Source organism: Catharus ustulatus, chromosome 2 (genome assembly GCF_009819885.2).
Source record: "Catharus ustulatus isolate bCatUst1 chromosome 2, bCatUst1.pri.v2, whole genome shotgun sequence".
Lineage (NCBI taxonomy): Eukaryota > Metazoa > Chordata > Aves > Passeriformes > Turdidae > Catharus > Catharus ustulatus.
Genome location: NC_046222.1, coordinates 39,974,299 through 40,000,759, shown reverse-complemented (window position 1 = coordinate 40,000,759; position 26,461 = coordinate 39,974,299). Strand labels below are relative to the sequence as shown.

Below are 26,461 nucleotides of genomic sequence, written 5' to 3'. Positions count from 1 at the left end.
AAGGAAATAGTAAATATATTCCTAGAGAAGGTTATCCCAAAGGAACAGCATGAAACTGTATCAGGGAGGCTTAGTTTCAATATAAGGAAAAGGTTTTTCACTCAGAGGGTGGCTGGGCAGTGGAACAGGCTCCCCAGGGAAGCGGTCACAGCATCAAGCCCAACAGAGTTCAGGAAGTGTTTACCCTCAGGACGATGGAGTGATCTTGTGCAGGGCCTGGTGCTGGATTTCAATGATCTTCCAACTCAAAATATTCTATGATTCTATAACTCTTTTATGACCAGTTGTTGCCACTTTTCACCCCATAAAAAAAATGAGCTGATGGTTATTTTATGATGGGCAAAATTCCGTCTTGCCCAATTGCAAACACAAATCCATCTCCTTAATATTGTCTTAATCTGTTTGCAAGAGTCTCCCCCATGTTACAAGCTCTGAAGCTAAGGTGAATCCTGGAACTGCCATTATAGCGCTCCTTAGGATACTTCTTATTGATGTTCAAGAACGAATTCTTTAATTTGGAAAGGATCTTTACACTCAGCCATTACATAAACAGCATGTAAAACTACTGACACCTGGAATAGGCATCAGTGTTCCTTATTTTTCATCTTTAAAAAGCTAGAAAATATCTTAGTTTTTGGAAAGCAATTATCTTGCTGACCACAGACTTGGTCTGTGAGACATGAGAGCTACTTGCCCAGGATTTCCAAATGTTCCTCCTCTTCTGTCCTCACTTTGCGCTGTGTGAAGTTGCCACTTGTGTACTCCCTGTAAACCACCTTCTTGTATTTTGAACCAATCAGGTCCTCTGCTTGGCTCAGAAAAACATGCCCATAGCTGCAAAATAAAAAGGCAATAAAAGCACTAAAGCATACATATCTGAAAGCTCATAGCTGTTGTGTTAGTCACAATAGATTCAATGAGAATATTGAATTGAAGCTTGATCCAATGTGCTGTTGGATGTGAAGGCCCTGAGAGATGCAAGAGGTTTTAAATAGCAAGAGTGATAATCCTCACTGAATGCATACCCTCTTCAAACAGGTAAAGCTGATGATAAATTGCACTCTCCAAGAATTTTGGGAACATAAAACCTTCACCAGAGCTGTCAGAGCAGAGGTAAAGTGCGAGATGAGAGTGGTTTCAGCTGCCCTCTCCAGCTGCATCCTTCACTCCAATAAAAGATACTGCCTGTCCCTGGAGACCTGAGTGCTCTTTTCATAATGGCTGCTTTTGCTATCCTGTTAGTCAGCCGTGGGAAGATGATAAACAAAGCTTCACCTTCGAAAACAAACACCATCATCTGAGATAAGAGGGAGCTGCTTTACCCTTCCCTCTTGCTGCTGTGTGCTGCACAGGTTGGATGCTTTCCCAGCATGATGATAAAACTAGAAATGTATTTTCTGTTCTGCACCAGGAAGAGGGTCCTTTCCATGTTTACCCTCAGTTTGTTGCTGCTCCCATGGGATCCCAGAGGGCTGACTCGCCAGCAGAGGACACTCACAACCCGCTGTGCAGCTGAGCGTTCACCCTCTTCTGGGAGCAGCTGGCTCCTGGCAGCTCATCTCCAAGGTGCCGCTGGCAGGGGAGTTGCAAGGTTGGCTCACAATACGCTAAATAAAATCAAAAAATTGCCCCAGGGATACTGCTTACTGAGCTTTGTGTGCAACAGCAGTATTTTACAGTACTGGAGTTTATGTTTTCTTTAAACTCACATCATCACCTGTGACTCTTTCAGGTGTATTTTTTACAGACTCCTCTTCCTCTGTACAAGGAGTAGTTTCCCAGATGCTTTTCTAAGGTTTATTTTTGACATATGTTCCTTTTTGCTTTCATCAAAATGTCCTCAGAGACAGTCTATGCAATATGATGTGGAATGTGTATTTTTTTCACAAGTTTTTTTTTTATTCCTTTACACAGTACAGTGATTCACTTGCAAGATTACTTATGTTCTTATCTTTTCAGGGGATCTAGGGGCCACCATGCTGCAGGAAAGCAGGCTCAGCACCCCCTTCATGCATCTGCATTGCCTACAGGAGCTCTCATCTGGAGCAGGTGCTTCTATGAAAACCAGAAGTCTGAGATGGCAAGGCTGGGGAGAGTCAGGGAGAGGAGGGGCTTGGGGAGCATCATTGTAAGATTGAGCCAGGGCTAGAAACAAACTTGGAAGCCTTCTTGAATTCAACAGCATTACAAGACACTCTGAAGTGAAAACATTTGAAACTGGTGCCTGTGAACTAGTCTAATCTGAGAGGCTGTGACTTTGTAAATACATTTTTACATATTACGTTTGGCCAAGAGTCCTCCTAAAAAATATAAGGCTGGCATCATGAAATGGTGCTTCAAAGTTTACCCTCCATTCTAAGTGTGTTGTGTGCTCACAACTGCTTTTTGGGTTGGGTACCTTTCCTCATAGCTGCTGATGTTGTAAGTCTTTGGTGCTGAGCTCTTATTTGAGGCATAGTCCCACTCCACTTCCTCTGCAGCAATGTAGTAGAGCCTCATGGCTCCATGCTGCTGCTGGGCTCGGCTGGTGTTGCGGCAGCTGCTGACCTCGTAGAGATGTTTCATCCCACCAACAAAGTGATCAAAAGTCCTGCAAACCACTTTGAATGTGCCTGGAAAGAAAAGCACATGATATCTAAACATTTAAAAGAACCTAACAAGCAGCTGGGCAAGTTAGGTCCTGTGTGCATCTCTGATCTGTCCTCAGACAATCCTAATCTATGGTGCTGTATGGAAAGTCAAGCAAGGGGAGATTTAAATAGAATGATAGAATATTTTAGGCTGGAAAAGACCTCCAAGATTATCAAGCCAGCCATTAACCCAGCACTGCTGGGATGGAGACTCCACCCCTTCTTAGGCAGCCTGCTCCAATGAACTGAAACTCCCTGATGCAACCTGCAGCCATTTCCTTTTTTCCTGTCATTTGTTGCTACCTGGGAGAGGAGACGAACACCTGGGCAGTCAGTTATAGAGGGTGAGAACATCCCCTCCGAACCTCCTTTTCCCCAGGCTAAACACCCCCAGCTCCCTCAGCCTCTCCCCATCAGACTTGTGCCCCAGACCCTTCCCCAGCTCCCTTGCCCTTCTCTGGACTAACTCCAGCCCCTCAATGTCTTTCTTGCTGTAAGGGACCCAGAACTGAGCACAGGATTGGAGCTGTGGCCTCAGCAGTGCCCAGCACAGGGGGAGGTCACTGCCCTGGTCCTGCTGGCCACACCGCTGCTGATCCAGGCCAGGATGCCATTGGCCTTCTTGGCCACCTGGGTACTCTGCTGGCTCATGCTCAGCTGCTGTTGACCAGCACTTCCAGGTCCTCTTCTGCTGAGAAGTTTTCCAGACACTCTGCCCCCAGCCTTTGTCATTGCATGGGGTTATTGTGAAGCCAGTGCAGGACCCAGCAGGACTTGACCTTGTTTTGCTCCATAGGAAAAACTAGCCTGCTCTAACTTTGCTCAAAAACCACCATAAATTACTTCTAACTCTTTGAGTCAAATCAACTTGGCCAAGGAAGTTTTGAGAAGCCCTTAGATGTCTGGCAACAGGAATAAGCTTGCCAGTGAGCCCATGCTGCAGACATGCCCATGAGGAGCACAAGAAGATGTAGGAGGAAGCATTCATTGCAAAACTCAGTAAAGGCATGGAGAAACAAGGGTGTGTTTCAGAGATGCTGGTTCCTTGTCCCTGAGCACAGAGCCACTGTACCAGCCTTCAGTGCAAGGGACTCTCCACTGAGCCCCTGCAGTTTGTCTGCTGTAATCAGGCTAATGAAGGGCTCTGCAATACAGATATAGACCCACTATACAGGAATGCCTCCTTATGGCCATTTAACTGTATGCACAGTTGAGGTAAACTGTAAATTTCTGACCTTTGTATTCCCTCCATGAAAGGCCAAACCACCATGGGCTTTTTGTTTGGAAGCTCTGGTAGTCCAAGACAGTAGTGATTGTGAGAGCATATTTTGGCATGTTCATGAGCAGATTTTAATATTTATACCCTCCTTATACTCTCCTTCTCCCCATTTACAGGCATCTGCAACAGAGGTCTTACCTAGCACATACACAACTCCAATGTACATTTCTATCAGGTGCCCTGGCCATGGATGGCCCTTGGCATAGCCTCGTACAGCCCTGATGACTCTGTTAATTTAAACAGCGTTGCACCAATGTAAAGCAAAGTAATGTTGTACTCTGTATTATGAAGATTACTTGGTGTCTCCAGCAAACAACTCATACTCTCCTAGTTTGAAGTATGAATCACTGGATTACCCATGAGATTTAAAAGTACCTTTAATGTACAAGCTTCTGAAGAAAGTCCTAAAGACTGGCTATTACTGAAAAGCTTTTGTTGAAAAAATCCCTTAAGTGATGCTGACTGTCCGCGATGGCAACGAATTAGCTTTTCTGAAAAAATGTGTCTGGAGAATTATAGAATTCTGTGAGCATCCCGTTAGCTATCTCTCTCCCTGCTGCTCTCCCCATCTCCAGGTCATTAAAGCCTCTGGTCTTGGGTAAACATGCATATTTGATTTATACACCTTCCCAGAAAAATAATCCAGCCTGAATGCTCAGCTATGCCGGGTCCCCAGGGTCTCTCTCCATGCTTTCATCCTCCTTGTGCAGAGCAGAGCATCTCACTGTCTGTTATCTTGGCTGACTGGTATCTGCAAGTGGCACACAACCAAGATCAGTTCATGAACGTACCCACACGGTCTGGCTGCATTAGTGCTGTCCCTGATAAATGAGGAAACAAGGCCAGCCCATCCCTTGTCGTCCCTCTCAAGTCGATGGTGTTTCCTTGGAAATGAACCCCGTGCATGTCGTAGTGACTGCCCAGCCCAATGAGGTGCCAGGAGACCTTGTCATTCTTGCACATGGCCAGGCCTGGCAGATTGCCATACAAGTAGCCGTTGACAGCTGGAGGAGAAGGAAAAATCCTGGTTAGCAGCCAGTCCACAGAAAAGCATCCCAGAGCCTCACCTACCTGGCCAGAGACTCACAACTCAGCAAGTCACTAAAGGGGACTTTTGTGAAGCAAAGGTAGCATTGGAGGACACCAAATTAACATCTAAGTGCTATTCCTATAAACTCAGAACTTTTCGTCTCTGGGTTAAACCTGTAAAATCTTGTAACAGCCCTTTGCAGTGATGATGTAGCATTCCTCCTCCGAGCTTTTCAGTGTACCTCCCTTACACCAGCCAAGTGTATAAATTTGGTACCTCCTTTCAGCCTGGAGAAAGTATAACCAGGTCATTTAGGCTGTGGAGAGGGCCATAAAGAGTCTGAGTTACAAATTCAGTTCTACTGGAGCCTTTTAATGTAATTTTGACTTTTGATTTCCACCTTTACTTCCTAAATGTGTATCTTTCTTTAAGGGTATTATGAGACTAAACTCCCTAATCCTCAAATGTTCTCTGTGATCAATGTGTGAAAGATGCTATAAAAGAACAAAACTTCAGTATGAGGTCCATCTCATAGCAGAAGAATAAAAGAAATAGGTCCAGAATGCCCCAGAGTTCTCTAACAATGTATATCTAGAGCAAAGATGGGTTATTTGATTTGCTCAAGTCTGTCATCCCAGGGATACCTTGGAGGAGATCCACGCTGAAGCCAGATACTAGCATCCAGAAATTATGCTGTAAAATATTTTTGGACATTTCCCTAGTCTTTGTGTCTCCTCTTCCAGAGGTGGTCACTGCCCAAATGGGAGATGGCAGAGCAGGGCAGGTAGAGTTTACTGCCTGAATCCTGAATCAGTGCCAAGCCCAGCAGTGAAATTTAAAACACTAGTGAACATTGGCTTCTTCTGCATCTGATGCCTGTCTCTGGCATTGTGCCTTTTTAAAGAACTAGGTATTGTATCTAAAACCAACGCTCCACTCCCTTTTTCCAGGTGTAGCTGGTGGATGGACACATTCATTGCCACTGTGATTGGGGTTTCAACGTGCACTCCAAGGGCATCAGGAGCTGGCCATAAGCTGACTGACAGCTTTCCAACTCACTCTCCAGGGCAGTGCAGGGAGCTATGAATGATAATAAAACCTGCCAATTCATCTTCCCAATATGATTGAATAAAAGCTATCATTAACAGATATTAGGTATTCTATACCATGCATTTTGTTGGATTCCATGAAATCAGCATCTTTTTCATCTACTTTCGAAGGGTCTCCAGTAAATGCTTCAATATTCTTGTTCAGATACCAGCTGTCATTCTCATCAAAGATTGAAAAGAGGAGGTAAAATTCTCTGTCTATTCCTTTCTGTGGACAAGAAGGAAGACAAGAAATAATAATTTTAAAAAGGGTCTATTCAATAAAAATGAATAGATTTTTATAACAAAGCTTTCTTTTCCCTGAAGCCACCTTCTTACTAAGTCTGCATAGAGACAAGAATTGGCACCTTTTCATCAGCTAGAAGGATAAATAAAGTGTCCATTATGTGGTGTGAAAAGAGTTATTATTTGCATGGAAAAGACAGAAAAGCTAGGGAAGAGCCAGGATATTAGGGAATTATGATTTTGTCCTCTTAACCATCTGCTTAGATCAGCTTTTACCCCGAGGAGTGACATTTATTTAATCTCTGTAAACTGAGCTGGGAACTGGGCAAATTGCCTGCAAGGGAACCCCCAGTGCAGCACCCTGCTCTTAGGGACAAGCAGATATTCTCGTTGGGCACCTGTGTCCCATCATGATTCAGGGCGTTCTTCCGACAGACCAGCAAAGGTCCCACGAGGCCAGAGTTGGTGTCCTTGACGGCGTCGGTGGCTGAATAGTACAGGTAGGTCAGGCACGGGGGGTCACTCTCTGATGGACCTCCATTCTCAGGCACCCTCCATTTGTAGGTGAAGGTTTCACCTGGCTTGACGTGGGCTCCTGGCTTCAGGTAGCCTGTAGAGAGAAAGTTGAGGTGCACCAAGATTACAGGAAGGCTTTGTCTTCCTGACAATGAGAATTAGGTGGAAGTCAGGCATAGCAATTGATTTCTGTGGAAATCCCATGATTTGGGCAGTTGTGCCATGGGAATATCTCACCTGAGTCCCATGCCATAGGGACAACCAAGCCCATTCCCTGCAGAACAAGCTTAGCTGCTCCACTCAGACACCTTCTGACGCTATGCTGGATTATCTGGGTTCAATCACACAAGACATGCAGAGCTCATCCTGGTGCTTAAATGGCTTCCTCTAATGTTTGTAGCTTACCTGCCCTAAAATGGAATTTATCTGTGGCACTAACTCAGACTCTGCTTTTCATTAAGCACCAAAAAAACCAATTAGATTAGTGAGTGGAACTGGAGCTGTGTCTCTTTAGAAATTCAAAACAAATCTGGTCCTGGTAATTGTTTCTTTTTGATTTTTGCACAGGAGCCTTTGTCAGCATCTCCAGAGAGTGGATGATACTGTTCTTTGTTGGAGGCTATTTTTAAAGGATTTGGGCCATTGTCTACTGCCATGAAAAGGGTAGATTTAGATTTTCTTTGACACTTAAGCATCCATTGTCTGTATTTTCTCAGCACAGTCAGTTTCTACTGCTCCAGGAAAATCTCAGAAACTTAGACACTAGTGAAAATAGCAGTATTACATCTGAGCACAGCTATTTGCTGCAAACTGCAACTGAAAGCAGAGTATAGTTTTCACAGTATCTGATACTACTGGATCCATCCTGCAACAGTCCTCAATGAGGCAAACATTGACTTGGAGTCAAAAGCCCTCTGAGACTGACAAGTATCAACTGCAACATGCAAGGTACTTCCTGAGAGCACTGAAAAAGACATATATCTGCAGACATCCCTAGATGTAAGTAATTTTATTTACAGTATTTTCACATGAATAAGCTGCATTTAGACAATGCACAACCTCTGAAAAATTATTTACCCTCAGCATAAAACCTACAGCCTCTGCATGTCTACCTACAGGATTTCTGCATGTGTACACTTGTAGATAGAGTAATGGAATTCCACAGCACAAGAGTTAAAATGAGAGAAGGGGCAGAAAGATTATTGATGAATCTAAAGCCAGGTTTCTCTCCAAAGACCCAGAGGTGTGCCAGCTCACATAGCTGCTGAATTGTAGGTTTTGGGTTGATTTTGCTACACATCAAAGTGTCCAGTGCTGAAGGGCACTATTACCAGGGACTGTTAAACAAAAGCCCAACAGCTCTGCAAGCAGGAAGCTGCACTTCCATTGGAGAACTATCCCTGACATGGTTGGCACTAGGATCTGTGCGCAGATAACTTCAAGGCTGAACTCACGCCAGTTGTTTTTTATGTTTTGCCTCCTGGCAAATTTGTTGAGTTGCAAGGTCAGGAACAAGAGACAACAATTTAATAAAGCCTTTTGCATTGATTTTATTGTATGATGAGTTTTACATGTTGACCTAATTCTCTCTCAGCACAATTTTCAAAAGAGGGATTAGGTCCCATGAGTGCCTTTTGATGTGTTGTAGTAGAAACAAAACAATGTAGGCAACAAGAAGGTTACATTTCTTTTCAGTGCTGAAAATGCAGCAAAAACTTTTTCAGAGACCATAGCATTATCTCTGTAGATGCTATGAATGGGATTCACCTCACCTTAATTGGGCCATCTCAAGCTTAGTCCCTAACTCAAACTCTAGACTTCTGTGGTTAGTGGAGATGGAATCACATCTCCAGAGGATTTTCTTGTCACTGACTGTAAAAGGTGCCTACCAATTAAACATGATATTTGATTTTCAATAGTTGAACTCAGATGATAAGACCCTCTTCTTGCATGAGAAGGAAGAATTTCATGGGAGGAAGAATGAGAGGAAGAATTTCATATATGCTCCAATTCAGCATTTATGTGTTTATAAGAATTAATAAGGATTATCACTGCTTCATGTTCCAGGGAAATCAGATAAAAGCTGCCTTTGAAGCTGACTTTCCTGACAGTAAAGCAAGGGCAATGCCCAGCCTAGATTAAAGAATTGGGAGTGATGCAGCTGAGACCATATGGATGGTTGTAGTCAGACTCAGCAGGGCCATCATATCAGATCCTAAGAGTCATAATTCTGGAGTGTGTCCAAAGGAGATCCGCTCCTTTGCAATATTAGATTACAACTAATAGCAATTGGATTATGCTTGTGACTTTTGTTCAACCTAGACTTCAGCTAGTTTTAGATATCTTGTCTGGCACATATCTAAGGAGAAGAACCATCACATTTGCAGGCTTGTGGAGTCCCACTGATTGTGACATGAAGGGTAGATACAAATTAATCCAATCATCCTTTCTGTGCCTTAGCATTCACAAAAGGGCAAACCTGCAGAGCTCAGCAGCAGGTTTTTAGACTCAAGTATTCTGGATGTGACAATACAGTAGTGCAGCCAAAACTCACCATCTAAGTAGGGAGCACCTTCTGACAGCTTGCTGAAGCTTACACCATGGGCCATAATGCTATAGCTTCTTCTGGCTTTGTTGGCAAAAGTAACCAGCAGTGTATCTCCAACTTCAGCTTTTATAACAGGGCCTTAAAAACAGAGTGAGGGAAGATGTTGAAGGACAGGTCTCCAGCATATTTCCACCAAAAGAAAATAGAGCTGTGTGCACTAAATTCCTCGCTCAGTCCAGATGGTTCTACATTCAAACCTGATGTAATGACAGGAGGGGGAAATGTTCACTGTACCAAGTATTCCCAGGTGCTTCATGTCCTCTGACCAAGTCTTCTTACTGAACGTTGCGTCAGTGTATCCCACATAGTGAACTTTCCAGTATTGCCCTCCTATTCTGTCAGTGCCTTGAGTGAAATATGTTGCAGATTCACTGTGGAGTTAGGAAATTGGACTGGTTAGAAAACTGAAGGTTCAAGCAGAACCCTTCATTTCAGATAAAATTATTACTCCAGATACAGGAGAAATGACCCCCCCAAGTCACTAACCTGTTACTAACCCCCCCAAGTTACTAACCTTTCTAGCACACGAAGAAAGATATTACTGGTTTGAATTAGCCCACAAAGGAACATTCATTGTACATTAGACTTTTATGTTTAACCCTGATTTACCTGGGGAGACAGCTATATCAGCTTATCTTAGGGCAAGAACTCTGCACAATGTGTATCTAACCCTTGTTGGCTTTTCTAGGAGACACTACAATGCAGTTTGTCCTCATCAGTAAATATCACGAGGGGAAATTCTGCCACTGTGGCACCTCTGAACTGCATTCTGAACTAAGTGTAAGTGTGAAAGCTGCTGAAGGTTTTCAATGAAGGGTCATTAACTGTGTTGAACTTGGCGTGCCTCACTTTCCCCATGGATTTAATGGAGTAAGATAAGTGCTTCCAGAAGGCACCTTGAAGCATCGCAGTTATGCATCTAGCTTCCTGACAAGGCTGCTTAAATCCACTCCTCCCTGCCCCTTTCAATTTAAATTAATGACAGTGCAGGACCTAGCCCATGTGAATCACTGGGGCAGTGTCATACAGACTCCTGAAATTAAAGCACAACTGGAGTTGACAAGAAACCTCACCTGCCAGTGGCATTCAAACCCTGCCCAGTGAATTTATCATAACCGTCAGGTCCATAATTCCAGAGCACTTCTTCAGCAGCAATGTAATATCTTCTCATATGACTGATTGGTGAAGGGTGAGACAGGTTTTTTTGGCAGATCTGAACATCATATAGTGCCTCCATGCCACCTGGGAGGAGAAAGAGTCTGGAGACAGTCCCTGACCAGCTGCAGAGTCAGCAATCTCATGGATACAAATGCACATTCAAAACTCTGGGAGCTACATGGATTGGAAACAATTATTACAGTAAATTTCTATTTCAAAATACATTCTCTGCCTTCAATGGGCCAGATACCAACACCCTTCCCTTGCAAGGTGGCACACTTTATGCAGCAAGTGAAACCCATGGACATTAATGACACTCTTTAGTGGACTTATTTACTCGATTTCGTAATCTGCATAAGGATGGTAGAATGATTTTGGAGGTCAGAGTGCTTCCAGAAATCTGCAAAGCAGCATCCTCTCCCTCTGCCTTCCATTGATTGACTGGTGATTTCTGCTGAAGGTATTTGCTCCTTGCCAGAATCAAGTCTGTTTTGCCTGATGCAAATCCTGCTGGAATCAATATGTAAAAATTCTCCCAACTATGATAATCATACACTGCCTGCTCCCATGACACATAGTTTATTATATATGCTTTTGGGGCCTTGCATAGCACAAATGTCACAACACCACCATCAAATTCCTTCACATAATGATGTGTGAAAACATTGTAAAGTTTTGCCTGATTTTCATAAAGCAAGAAGCTATTAAGTGTTCAGCTGACATGTTTTTTTTTTTAATGTGTTAAGTACTAATCAAAATCTCAGGTTTACTTAGGGAGCATGGTGACAGTGCTGGGTCTACCAACTCTTCTCACATGAGTTACACGGCCAAATCATTCAGATTTGGCCCAACATATATAATTTCTGCTGACAAAACTCATAATCACGATGCTTATCTGGTGAAACAGCAACAAATAGTTCCAAAAAAAGTGTCAAATCCTGCTTTCCCTGGAAACATCTCCCATTTTTCTTTTGCAAACACATCAGAGGCCATTTGAAGGAGTTCTATAGCAGCATACCTCGCAAGTGCTCGTTGACCTGGCAGGTTATGAGCCACCTCCCGGGGCTGCCGGGAGTCATCTCCGCCGTGATGAACGTCGCTGGGAAGAGACCGACCACATCGGCTCTCTGGTCCCTGCTGGTGAACGTGTGGCCGTAGAAATAGGCAGCGTGGATGTCTATCTCGCTTCCCATGCCAAACAAGTGCCAGGACATGGACGTGTCAGCACACATCTCCAAGCCGGGCAGATTGCCGTATATGTAACCGTTAATAGCTAGAAACAGAAGTAGGAGACTTTATGAGAGGTGGACGGAAAGTGCCTCTGGTGCCATTTCTAAGGATGATCCTTTCCTGGCCCAGAAAAGAAAATACCTGAATGTTCACACTGAATAAGGCCCTCACAAGTTCCTTGATGAAGAGTAACATTTTGAACATAAGTGTTACTGCTCTGGATGATCAAATGCCTCAAATTCTCTGTCTGTGTCTGTGAAAAACATCCTGGGTAACATCAAGATGTTGCAAAGGCCAAGTCATCACCAAAAAGGCCTGATAATGAAGTTAACTTGTTCTGCAGCTATTTAGCATGGCTGAAATCTATTTCCTCTTGTCCTAAGTCATAAATATACCATTATATGCCAGGCTCAAGCAATTTAGATTTGAAAATTATATCATCCGAATCAGTGAAGTCAGCTCTGTTCCGCATCTGATAATGTATCAGGACACTAGGAGAATGAGATTCATATTTTGCAAAATATTTTATTTCCTAGGCTCACTGGAACAAAGAAAGTATACAGAAATATCTGGAAGTAACTTCTTACACCAAATGTCCACAAAGTAACCAAATAACACAAAGTACATTGGTCAATATATCTCTGAAGGGCAGGAATGGTTGGTTATACCAGCCAGCCCACCATCCACAGGCCTCTTGAGAATTCTTTCAAACACACATCTCAAATTGCTCTGCAGCTTTCTTTGCTCTTTCCACAGCTGGACAGGAAAAAAATAGGCTTAAATCTGTTGCCTAAGATAAAATGCTAAGCAAATGTCAGAGCTGGGCATGAAAGCCAAATCTCCTTTCTGCAAGTGTCCTGCTGTTTTTAGGGAGAAGTTTTTTATCAACACAGTACTTCAGCATTCTGACCCATTCCTTGCTGACACAGATAAAGGAGAGACATCACAGGGGATGGAAAGTCCTTCTGAATTGAAAAGAGCCTGGTCACTGCTGTAGGTCACCGCTATAGGTCACCATTTACCCAAAAGTTTTTCTCACCATGCATTCGGTTGCTCGTCTGGAAACCTTCATCCTCTTTGTCAACTGTGTCTGGTTCTAAGCAGAAGGTGTTTATATTCTCATCAAGGTACCAGCTGAAGTTTTCATCTACAATGCTAAACATCAGGGCAAAAGCATTACCAGCACCAGTCCCTTCTATTGTGGTCTCATCTGCAGTTCCTAAATTGCAAACGAAAAGGAAAGTGATAAAAAAAGCCTGGGACAGGATTGAATTTAAAAATGACAATAACCTTGACACATTCAAGGAAATACAGTTCTTTTCCCATAGTCAGCAGGGCAGGATGAATTTCACCTAATTTTGCTCTTCCTAAGGCATTTTGACCACCGTCCAACAGACTGTGAACAGATGAGTGCCTCCAGAAGGCAAAGCTGAGCTAAGTCAAGCTGCTATTTCAGTATCTCTTGGGTCTGACATGAGCACAAGCACCTGCTGATATCTGTTGCCCATTTCCCCACTCTTTGGCCCATTGCACCCAACCCTGTCCCTCAGTCAGTGTTGGCATCTGTGTTCCTGCACGGTGAGCCAGGTCATGAGCTGGATCTATCCAGAAGCCGGTGACTCTTGGTGTTTTGACAAGGAATTAAGGAATGATGAGTGGTAGTCTGCATTTCTGTTGCACTGAAGTGAATGCTGAACCATACCCCCACAGTGGCCCTCTGAATGTGGCTCACTCTCCACAGACTGACAAGGAATCCGTGAGCATTATCTAGGACTAGATACTTAAATTTTAAAAGGCTGAAGACAGTATTAACAGAATTTACTCCAGCTAAATTCAATATCTAAATTCAATTCAGTATCTATTTGGGGAGCAACCTGAGACTATAGGATTGGTGATACTGAGTAGTCTGTTACTATCCACTGGTGGGTGTAGACTTCATTCCAATCAGTCTATCTCTGATCCCATGAAAACTTTCACTTCCTCTGCCTTCTACGAGAGGAAGCTCTGAGTCTTGCTCTCAATCCTGTGTCCACCACCACTGGCTGGAGCACTAGAGTAGTAACATGTAGATATCCACCTTCCTTAATTCAAGGCCAAACATGCAGATAATCTAGCCTTTCAGGCTAGGATTGTTTGGAATATGCTGTCTCCTAGCTCCATGTGTTGTCTCATAGTTATCAGCTCAGTGTTGCATATTCAGGTCTGTGGATTTCAAAGGCTCTCGAGGAGAATGTAAGCCTGAGACATTTTAATTGTGTGTGTTAAGCTGGAAATCAGGCCTGTCTTTTCCACATTAAAGTCTTTATCTTCTTCATGTATGGAACCTACTTCACTTAAAAGTACTGTATATGAAATCAGGGCTGATTTTGTACTCCGGGAGTAACTGAAAAGAGGTGGCAGAGTTACTTGTGCCCGGGGGAGAGATGGCAATGACCCAGCTGATAAAGAGGAGAGAGCTGGTTCATGATGGCTCCAGCACAACATTAGCAGGCCATAAAATACACAGGACAGGCTGATCAGTGCACATCCTCATATGGTTGTAAGATATAACTTGTAAACAAAAATAAATACACACTCTCTACGTGGAAAAAAATTACAAAGATTGGGCTTTCAAATGTGTAAATGCTAATGCGAAATTCACCCACCCAGCTCTAATTTGGTCTCCTGAGCAATGAGTCCTTTGTTCATCCTGAAACTTCCCCAGCTTGGGAACGCTTATTTTTGGTCTCGGCCCCGACGGGGTGGTCACAGAGCATGCTGCAGTCCCTCCACCAGCCGAGGCAAATCTATCATGAAGCCAAAGGGGAGCAGGAAGGGGGTTATCCCAGAGCTACAATACCTACCCTGGGATGCTCCTGGAATGGCCCATCTATTCCTTGCCCCTTTTTATGGGCTATGTAGGGATAGACTCTAGACCATCATGTTTAAACCTGTAAGCAAAAATGACTGTTAAGATGCCAAGCTTGGCAGAGGGGCTTGCTCTATCAGTGTTCCCAGCTCAGTACCTTTTTTACACACCAGCAGAGGCCCAATTAAACCAGTTGCAATATCTCTTGGTGTGTCAATGTGAGAATGGTAAATCCAAGTCAAGCAGTTTGAGTCTGCCAAAGTTGGGGAATAATCTTTCCTTACTGGCCATGTGTATGTGTAATTTCCACCGGGAACAACAAAGTCGTCCTCTTTGCTTTTACCACCAGTTCCATCAGGGTAAAGTGCTCCTAATACATGAAAAGGAAAAAGGAAGACTTTAGCCATGCCTTAGATGTTTTTGTTAAATAAATGTATAATTTATTCTATTTTAACTTGTATTTATAAAATTATAACAGCACTTACAAATACAGAGTCACTGAGAAATTATGAAAAAACTCAGAATTTCTGACAAGTTCGCCACAAATACAATGGGATTTAAATCCATTTTTTATTGGTAGATAAAGCTTTAAAAATGGCTCTATTTTTTCCTAATCTCTTCACTCTTATAAGTCATCTAGAATTTTGTCACCTAACAATGTATATTTTTTCACAGAAAACTTATGACAATACTGGCTGTAGGCACATCACACAATCCTCTAACAAAAATACACATGCATAGGTCTGGGATTCTGAAAATTAGGTCATGCTGTTATAGGCCAAAAGAGAGGAAAACATTTAGTTTCAAGAGCACCATCTATTCAAATAGACTATAAGTAGAAGGAACGAGGGAAGATGTTTTTGTGACTTATGATTCAGAAAAATAATTCAGTCAAAAAGACCCATCTAACCTGTTTTAGTACTGGATTTATCCCAGGTGTTGAAAGTTCATGACAAAAAGTTTGAGATGAGGTTGTTCCTGGTTTTAGTCATCAGCTGCAATTACTGATGAGTTTATAAGAGGTTGATCTAAAGTCCTCTAATGTCAATGTCAATAACAATAAATATTTGGACAGACTTGCAGTCATGCTATTAGTTACTCCAGGGAAAAAGAGAGAAAAAGGCAAGCCAGATTTTACCTTCAGAGTCCTTGTCATAGAAGACCCCATGTGGGTGCACAGAATATGGGCGGGAAGCAAAGTTTTTCAGATGGATGATGAAAACATCCTCTTCTTCTGCCTTCAGGACTGGACCAAGGAACCCCAGCCATGCTGCTTTGGGGATCTCCTGAGAGTAAGTGTCATCTGTGAACTGCCTAAAAATGGCCTTTTTGTACACACGTCCTATCCGGTTGGCTCCTCTCGTTGCGTACACGCTTGCAAACCTAGCGTTGGGAAGGGAAAATATGAGAGACAGTAAACCTGTCTTAAGAACTGATCAAATAACTGGTGCCTGCAGTGCAGACAAACAGTTCCCTGGGACACATCTCGTGGCTGGTGGAATTAAAGCTCAGGAGTACATCAGCACGGGACTAGCAGGGACCAAGACCCTTTCTGTACAGTAACAACCACCCCACTTGCGGGTCCTGTCTTCAGCATAGTTGCTCCAAGCCTTCATTGAGGACCAGCCACTCAAGCCTCAGGCTGCTCAATTTTAACAGTTTCTCCCTCTTTTGAAGGTTTGAAACCTCGCCTCTGAAAGCATGACTGTTCAGAAGGAAAATAAAACCAAATCAAGATTTTTCAAAAGCCAATAATAGAGATTCTAATCAACCAGCTCGACTCCTTGGAAGAGTAGCTTTAAATGTGTTTTGCATGAAATGTGTAACTTCCACATTCCAGAGCCCGTGTTTACAGCAACTTCAAGTGATGGAGAACCCACCATATGGTCAGTGGTTAGCATATTATAACTTTTAAATACCTGCTCCCTTCGAAGCCTAAATTGCATTTGCAGTCTAATATCATCCAGTTCCACACTACAACCACTGGTTCCAGTCAAGTTCTCTCTCAGATCAAAGGAGCCACATACCAAAGAAACTTCTTTTCTATGCAGACACTTGCATAAGTTTTAATTAATTGACTAAGTTGCCTCCTACCCTTCTTCTGGACAAACCAAGCACACTGGCACCCTTTATGCCACAAATCTTATGCAAAGCTCTCTTTTGAAAGCAAATATTTCTCTATCTCTGTTGAAGTCTGAACACAAGAACTCACACAATAGGCAAGTAATATTCCAGCTAGGGCCAGAGATGCTCCCAGTCAATATTTCTTACATAACTGGGAATCAGTTTTGCCCTTTGAATGATAACATCACACTGATGACTCATGTTCATCCTGTCTGTCATGATAAAAAATCAATTTTTTAATTCTCTCCATGTTACAGCTGGTAAATATGATCTACAATCTTCATCTCTAATTATAACACTCAGTGAAGGCAGAAATTAAACTCTTTGCTACACACCAAGCAGGGGATTGTACGACCAATTTCACCGTAACTGACTATGAGCTTTTCCATCTCCTGAAGATTGTTGGAACTTTCATGCTTTCTTAAAAACTTATTAAAAAAATTGAACTAAACTTTCCTGAAGTATCACTGGTAGAGATAAACGATTTCATATTTATTGTGAGGTTTTTGACTGGTCAGTTCACTTGCTTAACCAATTTTGTTTAGATTCTTTTGTGAAGTGCAAGCAACCTAAGTGGTGGATGTCACATAAGTGGAAAGGCATGATTTAAGTTCTTCACCAAGACATCCACATCTACCTCTACCCAAACCTTTCTATGATTCTGTGATTTCTATGACACCATAAAACACAACACCCCACACCTGTGGTCATTACACCTCCACGATCACTGTCTAAATCAGACCCCTGAAGTGATCCAGATATAAAAGCCTCCAAAAATACACTTTTTCATTTGAAATGTGCACTTTATAAGAAGCCACAAGTTTTGGCAGCAATTAAAACATTGCCAGTGATATTGCTGGGGCAGAAACAGTGGGGTAGGATTGGGGGGGAAGGGACAGAAGCATCTCATTCTGCTTCTTCACAGAGTAATGTATGCTGGATAAATACACCCCAAAAGCAGGGTTAAGGAATGAGTTATCAAGAAATCTGGACTTTCAGTGAATTAGCAGGTCTGTAGTCTGTGCACATAGCAAGACCTGGCAAGTCACACCACATTCACCAAGGAGAAGATGCCTTCTATTGCCTGGGGGAAGAGCTGCTACCCATGTTTACCACAGAGTGGGAGGTGGTGTCAGTAGGAGTGCAGTTTAAATGTCAGTGGGAGTGCAGTGTAAATGCACATGCTTCCTTACCTCATGGCAATGTATTCACATGGCTCTGCCCTAATTCAAATTATGAACTGATTTTTAAAGAATGGTTTATAAGAAATTTTCTCTAGAAAAATATCCAATCAATTTTTTCAGAAAGTTCCATATTTGCAGGAGATATTTTTCATCAGGTTTTTTTCCAATTTCACCAGCCACTAAATATTTTGGTGCAGTGGTGCCATGCTTTCGCCATGATGACAGTGTCATTATGTCCAGATAACATTGCATGCTCTCTCATAACACTCCTGGGATACACTGTCTCCTCTGAAGAATTGTACCCCAGAAAAATCCATGTCTTAGTCAGACTTTGTTAAAGGCTTCACATGAGCCTAGCTCCTTTAGATTGTGATCACAAAATCCAGTTAGTTAATTCAAGAAATCGAAGTTCAAGAAATTACTGTGAGAAAACCCTCTAGGCTTAGGGACTAAGAAAGTCTCATTGCCTAAAGTATTTGCTATAGTATCTGGATCTGTGCTTGCCTCCTACTTAAAGCCATCTAGAAGTTAGGAAAAGAAGTCTTTTAGTGGCAGCTTTCTGAAAGGAGGGCTGTTGTAATGGGTGCAGTGGGTATCAGCTGCAGCCAGTCACATTGTAGGTGTGTTCAGAGATGTGTTTTCAGAACACCCTTTCAGTTGCCCTCAGTACCTGAAAACAGAGCACTCTGGTTGTTGTGAGTCCCATTCAAGGTGTCCAGGCTGCCCCATTTCATCCAGGAGGATTTTGGGGGCCCACCTCAGCCTTACCAAGTAGCTCTGTGCCTCTTTGCAGGTGTTGCTGTGCTTCACATTGCAGTGCTCAAAGCCCTTTTGCATACCAAATAGCCACACTGAATGTTTCCCATCTGCCATTCCTCACTTGTCACAAGAACACAAAGCTTCTCCCTGCCTGTTCATACTCCCCTGCTCATTTCAAACTGCTTCTTCTTCCTGGCAGCTTTGTGATGCTGCTGTCTGAACCTCTTCCATCTTTCTCATCTTCTGAAGATGGAAGGCCTGCTCCTCTAAATTTTAACTATTTCCTTCCAACTCAGTTGTCAGCCTGCACTTCATGTGCATAAAGTCATGATGCTCAGACAGCCTTTCTTCTAAAGGGGAATACTCCATCCTCTGGGGCAGTACCCATGCAAACTTCATAAATTCCTTCCTTCATCTCCTGCAGACTTGAGGTTACATATAGAGATAAGCAGGTTTGTAAATCAGCATAAAAAATCTCTTTCTAAGAAAGCCATGCAAATCCTGCCTTCATTTCTGTGTCTGATTTCATTTTGGTGCTTGACCCCTCTCAGCACTCACAAAACTCCAAGAAAAGTTGGAAATGCACCTGAGTGTAACAGGGAAATATTAACAGGGAATTAATTCTAGTTCTTTAAAATAAGTGCAAGCATAATTATAGACATCCAGTTCCCTGCAACAACAAGCAATGCAACTCTTCCACAAAGAGAAAGAGTAAAACAAGAGTGCCGTGTAGATTCTACTCCAAATCAAGACTAGACATGCAGAAAATCTGCCATTTCCAGGAAGATCCATGTGTGAAGTGTAATTTCTACACCCATTTCTTTTATCACACAGAAGAAGTGTTTTGCCAGAGTTTTTACTGTGTTCATGTTACCTTTGATCTCAAGGCTACAACCTAACAAGAAATTATGCTTTCCAAGAGGTGCTGACATGAGCACTGTGTTACAGAGAGCAGTAAGAAATGGGAAGACACTCGTGCATGGCCAAGCAAACAGCTCTTCAGTGCTTCAGTGGCCTGGAGACAGATCCTTGCAGATACAATTTCAAAGCCTCCTGAGTTTGTTTGCTGCTGTAATCACCACTGAGTGCCAGAAAAACAGCACTCAGAATAACTACTAGATGTAGAGTCCCAGATTTTCTCCTGTGGTTAACATTCCCAATGGCTACTGTACACTCCTGGGTGCAAATGCACACAAATGCAAAATTTCTTTTTATTGTCATTATTCCATTAAAGCCCCATACACTTTACACTCCTAACTATTTAAACAACGATCTTTATGGGTTTATTCCCTAAAATCTGTAGATGGTGAAACCTTCCTTACTCTCCATCCTCTTTACATACTCTGAGTTTGGGTTCATAACCATTTTATTTCCTCCAAGTCTCTGATTTTTCCTGTGGCTGAAGTAAGCCAGGACAGGGCTCCAGACTGGCACAACTGTTTTAACCCGTGTGTCACGTAACCTGTTCAAGGTAACCCTCCAAGAAACCCTGACTCCTGTGCCCAGGCCAGTGCAAGGTCTGAGTTTCAGGGATGGCCAGGGAAGGGGGACCAGTGGTGCCAGCTCACCTTTCTAGATGGCACCCTGACCACAAAGCATCAAACAACAAAGCTGAGTGTCCTCAAAAGACAGAGACACAAAGCCCTCAAAGGATGTTTTTAGGCTTTTTCCGACCCACGTGAGCCACAGAGGTCAATAAAATCCATAAAATCTCAGATGAGGCTCTGAGGTGTCACTGGTGTGGTATGATGGCTTCCCTCCTACAATAAACTTGCCCCTGAAGTCAGTAACAAAGCTCCTCTCAGGCTTCATTAGAGTCAGGATTTCACCTCAAATACCCTTTTGATGTTGACCCTTCCCACAATGATCATCTCTGCTGTTGCAATTGGGTTATTTGGCCTCACAGTGACTCAACCATTAGTCTAGCATCTGTGACGACAGTTTCACCGTCATTTCTCTGGGTGGGATCTCCTCATAGGCAAATTGCACAAACTGTGTTTGATGCTGTGGTAACAAAAAACACCCGTTAGTGTTGGTGGGTGCAAGACTTGGCCCAAATAAATGCAGGATTGATGGCCTAAAGAGATGGGATGAGCTGCTACATCAGGCAAAACTTATTAACATCTACCACCAGCAGAGCAAGATTTAAGCGTCCGTCACATAACTAATATCAAGTTAATTTCAAGGGATTATCAACTACACTTTAATCCTCAGGGCTGAGCTACAGTGGAGAAAGAACGACTGGTGGATGTTAAACCACAACACCTAGGTATATTTTCCTCTTGAAAGGCCATTTGGCCATTAAAGAAAGCAGAAAACATCCAAGCTCATCCTCCTGCAGCAGCAATACCCATCACAAAATATTGCTGGGATCTGCAGCATGTCCAGCAGCACTGGCAGCACCTTGCACCCTGTGTGTCTAGTCCAACATGGTTTAAGGATGCCAGCTCTTCCACCACTTATGTCAGGTGGGAAGGGACGCTGACCACCTTCACAACTCACCTATTCTCAGTGGTTGTGATCTGGATCTGCAATTTCCAAAGCCCTGTCTACTCCAGAAAATGTAAGTTTAATTTCTGAAGGGAGAACAGAGACCAAAATGTCTTGATTTTACTCACAGCACCCCAAATTATGAGAATTAGTAGAACAGCTTGAGGCCTCAGACAAGACAAAGGGCAGAGACGAACAGCCTCATTAGTCTTTTTGCTTTAAAAGTACTGATGTCCAGCAAGATACTTACTCTGTGCAAGCAGCAGGCTGGCTCTGGAGCACTGCAGTAAGACAAGACATAATAAAAATTATCATCCAAGCAGAATAGTTCTGCTAAGACAGGGCTCATTTGGGCTAATCAGCTCTGATGAGAGGCAGTCTTTTTAGCTCACACCCAGGCAGGTTCTGATGCAGCACTAGGATTCCTGGCTCCAGAGGCAGCTCACTCAGCACCAGTGGGAACTGAGCAGCGTAGTGATGTCTCGTGCCAGAATTGGCTCACCAGGTTTCTAGCCCCATGCTTCAGCTACCAGAACCTCCTTTGTCCTTTTTACTACTAAAGGTTGAGGAAGATATTATTGACTTTGGCAAGCAACTTTGAAAATCATCTCTTAAATGTCACTATCTGATCCATGTAATGTAACACTTTCCACTGCACACTTGCTAATTCAGGATTTTCATTAAGTACTGAAGAATAAGGGGTTTGATTCTATCTCTCTGGGCTAGCTGGAATCAAGGGAACATTCCTTTTAGTGTATGCATCAATTCTTTTAAAGATAATCAGCTTGTCTGCAACCTCTTTATCTTCACTTCACTCTCAATAAAACTGGGATAGTGTCCCATCAGATGGGGGCTGTGAGGATGCTTCACAAGGTGAGAAGTGCTTGGCTCAGCGAGCCTAAGTGTTGCTGCTTGCAGAGCAGAGCTGGCTCAAAAGGCATTCCTATCCTTGCCTGGAAACTGATCCTTAAACTTTGCTTATGGAACTACTTTTTTATAGTATCCGTAGGAAACAATTAATTAGCTGAAAAGTAGCCCATTATTATGCTGCTTTAAATTTAAATTAGAGATTATCCTAAAGAGCTGAAATAGTCAAAATAGCTGTTTCTAGTTCACTATTTAACCCACATGCAGATACACTATTATTCCAGAATACAGCACTTTATCCTGGCTCAAGTCAATAGAGTTTAAAAATGGAGAAAAATAACAAAAATCACTTAATTATTCTGCACGTAGGGAGCTCATGGCAAACATCTCCCCAGCTTTGAATGTGTAGTCTAGATTGAAATCCTCTGTGGGTAAACCTTTTGTAATTAGAATTCTGTAATTATTACATTGCCACGATGACTGAAGACATAAGTTATCTTCCGTCCCTGTGTTGCCATTCAGTAAAAAAAATTGCATTTATGTCACAGACTTAAAAGTAAACGTGCCATTTGATGTTCAGGGAGCACCAAGTGCAGACAGCCTCAAAAGTTACAATTTACAGAACAGATTCCAATCTCTCTATGGTATCTCTCTAATGAAGACCTCTCAGCTGAAGTGGATTTTTAAGTAGCTGCTCTTCAGTTAAAGCTGAACTACTCTATAGTGAGAGATCTAGTTTATTGAAAGGAGAAAGTTATCCTCTGCTATAAAGACTAGGAAAGTGATAAATTCAGGTGCTTAATATAAATTAAGGACAATTTTGCCAGTAAAGCTTGTTTTCATGGGCTGGGAACAAACTCTTACCCTTATTTCTAGCTATAAATGTAATACCTATTGACTTGGATGCCATCTGGGACCTCTAGCTATTAAAAGCTTATGCATAAATTTGTGTTGAAAAACAAAATTCTTTCTCATCTCCTTCTTGTGACAAAATAGTTTCTTTTATGAAATTCATCTGGGAGTGATTCTGAAATTACTTACCACTAGAGACATGTCCAGACTTGCTTGGGATTTCCTGAAAAGTCAGAAAGTACATTTCCATTTCTAGCTTCTGGGATGCAGTATCAAGCTCCCAGTGAGCCTCCAAACCTGGTACAGAGACCAGGACCTCCTCACTTACTCACAGCTCCCACTCCAATCCCAAGCCTAGACACTGAGGAAGGACCTCCCCTAAATACCTCTAGTGTGACAAGAATATCAATGAAATGTTAAAAATATTCCCTCACATTTGAATCCCATGATGTAAGAAGCAATGCTTTTAAACAAAAAGAGAGTCAATTCAGATGTAAGAAGAAAGTTTTTAACAATGAAGGTGGTAAAACACCAGCACATACTGGCCAGAGAGGTGGTGCAAGACTTCAAATTCAGCTTGGACGTGCCTCTGAACAACCTGACTTAGTTGAAGAAGACCCTGAACATGGCAGGGGAGGTTAACAAGGACCTTTAAAGGTCCTTTCCAACCCAAATCATTCTTTAGACAGGCACCAGGGATCAGGGCCATCTCCATCCATCACCCAGGCCAGCTCTCCTGCTGTGGGAGGAACACACAGCCAGCCCCAGCCCTGTGGACATGAGAACAGACACCTGTGTTCACTGGCCAGGGCACAGTTCATCACAGTGCTCACCTACACTTCCCAGCTTCAGAGACCACCAGGAATTCTGTCTGACCATTCACTGTTGTGTATCTGAGCTCTTATCTAAATGCATTTCCAAAATGAAAATCCCCACAGTTGTATAGGTTGCATGGATATAGGGCTTGTATCTCATTCGTAGGTATTATACACATCTGAATTTCGTATCTTACCACGTTCCCTGAATTTTATCAGGGAAAATGCTTAAAATTACATCATATGCCAGTTTTGTGTTTTACTGCAAAGAGTGTGCTTGGTTATAGCAAAATTGCAGTTTGCTTTTTGATCCCAAGTCCCAGGGATACCTGTATCTCTATGAAATACATGTGATTTTGAGCCCATACCTGATGCTTTTTTGCTAAATATCAGCTCATTGACATCCTCTTCAAATACATGCTATCACCTTGTTTAATCAACCACAATGGAAGAGAAATCAATCAAAGCCTACTCTTGCCTTGAAGCTGAATTCCCACCTATGACAACATCATCAGAATAAAAACAAGGAAAAGGCCATCTTAAGACATTTGCAGCAAAATAACCAAATTAACCAATTTTGCTTTGGAGCTGTTGGTACATCAAAGCCCCCAGTCACTTACTTGTCCTCTAAGAGGCTTTGCCCCGTGATCAGATTTTTCCCAGACGGTGCATAGTCCCAGTTCTCTTCCACAATGCCAAGGTAGTAAGTTCTGGTCCTTGCTCCCACCAGTGCCCAGAGCCAGAGGAAGCCCAGGGCACGCAGGTGGCCACCGCACTGCGCGGGAGGCATTTGTGGCGCTGGCACTGGCGAGGCTGGCACCTGGCAGGGCAGGCAGCAGCAGGATGCACCACAGGGAGCTCACCCCTCCCTCCCTCCCAGCTCTCAACAAGTTATAAATAAGGAAGGGACAGAGCAAAGCTCCTCCTTTCCAGCAGGTTAGGACTGGGATAGGTAGAGAGCCAGGCTATGCAGGGCAGGGAGAAGGTTGCTGTCATGGCAGGACCTTTGCCAATCTTTTGGTTAGTGAGTAAATTACTTGCTTACCTGTCCAGGCTAGAGTCAGTTGCTGGTTTTTAGAAGTTTGGATGCTTTTTAGTCCTCCTTTTTCTGGACTAGGTTATATTGCATATTGGGGCAGAGGAGGGGTTAGTGTTTTTGACATCCCTGTAAAAGCCCTTTTTTTAAAAAAAATTATTTTAACTTCTTTATCATGTCTGAGATCTCTAGAAATAGCATCTTGTCACCTTCATTGTTTATTTTTAAAGACATAACACTAAGGTTTAATCCAGCATTATCAGAGAGAGCAAAAGAATTGGCCAGTACCTCCCAGCATTTTCTGATCTATTTATTAAGACTGCAATTGATTTAAACATATTCAGTTCTAGAATGCCCAAAATGAGGTACCTTTTTACAAGCATCCCTGGAAATTAGAGCCCTTATAAAAGTCTTTCCATTTGGACACCTAAGAATTGAGGCACACAAAGATCACCCTTTTATTAACCTTGGTAATTAACATGCCCACGTAGCTCTCTAGAAAAGCACTCCCTCGCTTTATAGCTTAACCTCTTCTAAGAGGATATCTGTGTTACCATCTTGGCAAAGCCCAGTGTAAAGGTGTACTTGATGGGATAGAATATTTTAAACCACTAAGGAAACGTCCTAAAAAATATCATCAAGATGACAAGACATTTTGCAAAATTATACTGCTCTGTTCCTAATTTTTATGTGACTACAGGTATTAAAAAAGGTGCAGTTCTGGAATACAGCTCTTGAGACTCATTGCAAGTTTGAACAGTTGTGAAATTCCCCTTACAGGTCCAGAACCATCTGACCTCTTCCTGTGGAAGCTAATGGTTATCCATGACTAGGGGTGCAGGAGGCTTCAGAAACAGATTTGGGAGTGACAGGTTTAATGCTGTCCACTGAGACTTAGCTCAGTGATGTGAATTATGTGGCAGTAGGGTGAGGTTCACCCTGTGGTACGTGGCAGCGATGGCTACATCTATGGTCAGCTGTGCTGAGCTCCCCTCTCCTCACTGGTGGGCAAGTATCCCTGAAGTCACAGAGAATCACCCAAAAAATCAGGCGCTGTTCACAGCAGCCCAGCTCCAGACACCTGGACCTTGATAGGTCTCATCCAAATTAAGAGACAAGGCACACAGACACATACAGTATCGTGCTGAAGAAGCTTTTGGTGGTTTTAGGCTATGCTTTCCATCTCTTTAGCTACGAGGACTGAAAGCCCAGTATATGTGGGTTAAGGATACAGTTAGACAAACTGCAAATGGTCAGCTTGATAAAGTTATAAAAGCTGGAGTCCCTTGGCCCCCAAATCGTCTCTGATACATGCTGATGTTCATTTTCTCATGTCAGTTAATGGAAGAAGAACGAGAAAGAGGAGAGGACAACACAGGTGTTGTGCAACAGGACAATGCAGGTGTTGTACAGAGATCCTGATCCTCAGAGGCAGCACCTACAGTCTTCCTGATATCCTTGGACACCTTGCTGATCTCTTCACGCTTCTGCTGCAAACCACGCCCAGCCTCTTGTCTTCTCACGTCAATCTGCATCCTCTCTTCCAAAACACTTAAAAGCCATCTTCCTTTTCCACTGCTTTATTGTGTCACCTCGTTGCGTTACTCAAACCATGATGACTAAAAGCATTGTGGCTCTAACAGGCGTAATTAGAAAGCAAAAGAGAACACAATGACAGTGGGACAGAGCTTTGCCAGCCCG

General features: G+C 42.9%; 1 protein-coding gene across 1 annotated transcript in view; it reads right to left on the bottom strand.

The window, feature by feature from the left end:
- HEPHL1 (hephaestin like 1) overlaps positions 1 to 24,514 on the bottom strand; it is a 32,012-nt gene extending 7,498 nt beyond the window's left edge. Inside the window, exons 1-13 of the mRNA XM_042779027.1 lie at positions 24,345 to 24,514; positions 15,772 to 16,016; positions 14,791 to 15,003; positions 12,825 to 13,004; positions 11,574 to 11,828; positions 10,471 to 10,639; positions 9,632 to 9,768; positions 9,344 to 9,475; positions 6,672 to 6,883; positions 6,106 to 6,256; positions 4,701 to 4,913; positions 2,399 to 2,612; positions 695 to 834 (exon numbers count right to left, since the gene is read on the bottom strand). Of these exons, the coding sequence (XP_042634961.1) occupies positions 695 to 834; positions 2,399 to 2,612; positions 4,701 to 4,913; positions 6,106 to 6,256; positions 6,672 to 6,883; positions 9,344 to 9,475; positions 9,632 to 9,768; positions 10,471 to 10,639; positions 11,574 to 11,828; positions 12,825 to 13,004; positions 14,791 to 15,003; positions 15,772 to 16,016; positions 24,345 to 24,514 (2,431 nt within the window). The remainder of the gene's footprint in view (positions 1 to 694; positions 835 to 2,398; positions 2,613 to 4,700; positions 4,914 to 6,105; positions 6,257 to 6,671; positions 6,884 to 9,343; positions 9,476 to 9,631; positions 9,769 to 10,470; positions 10,640 to 11,573; positions 11,829 to 12,824; positions 13,005 to 14,790; positions 15,004 to 15,771; positions 16,017 to 24,344) is intronic.
- Positions 24,515 to 26,461: the final 1,947 nt, after the last annotated feature.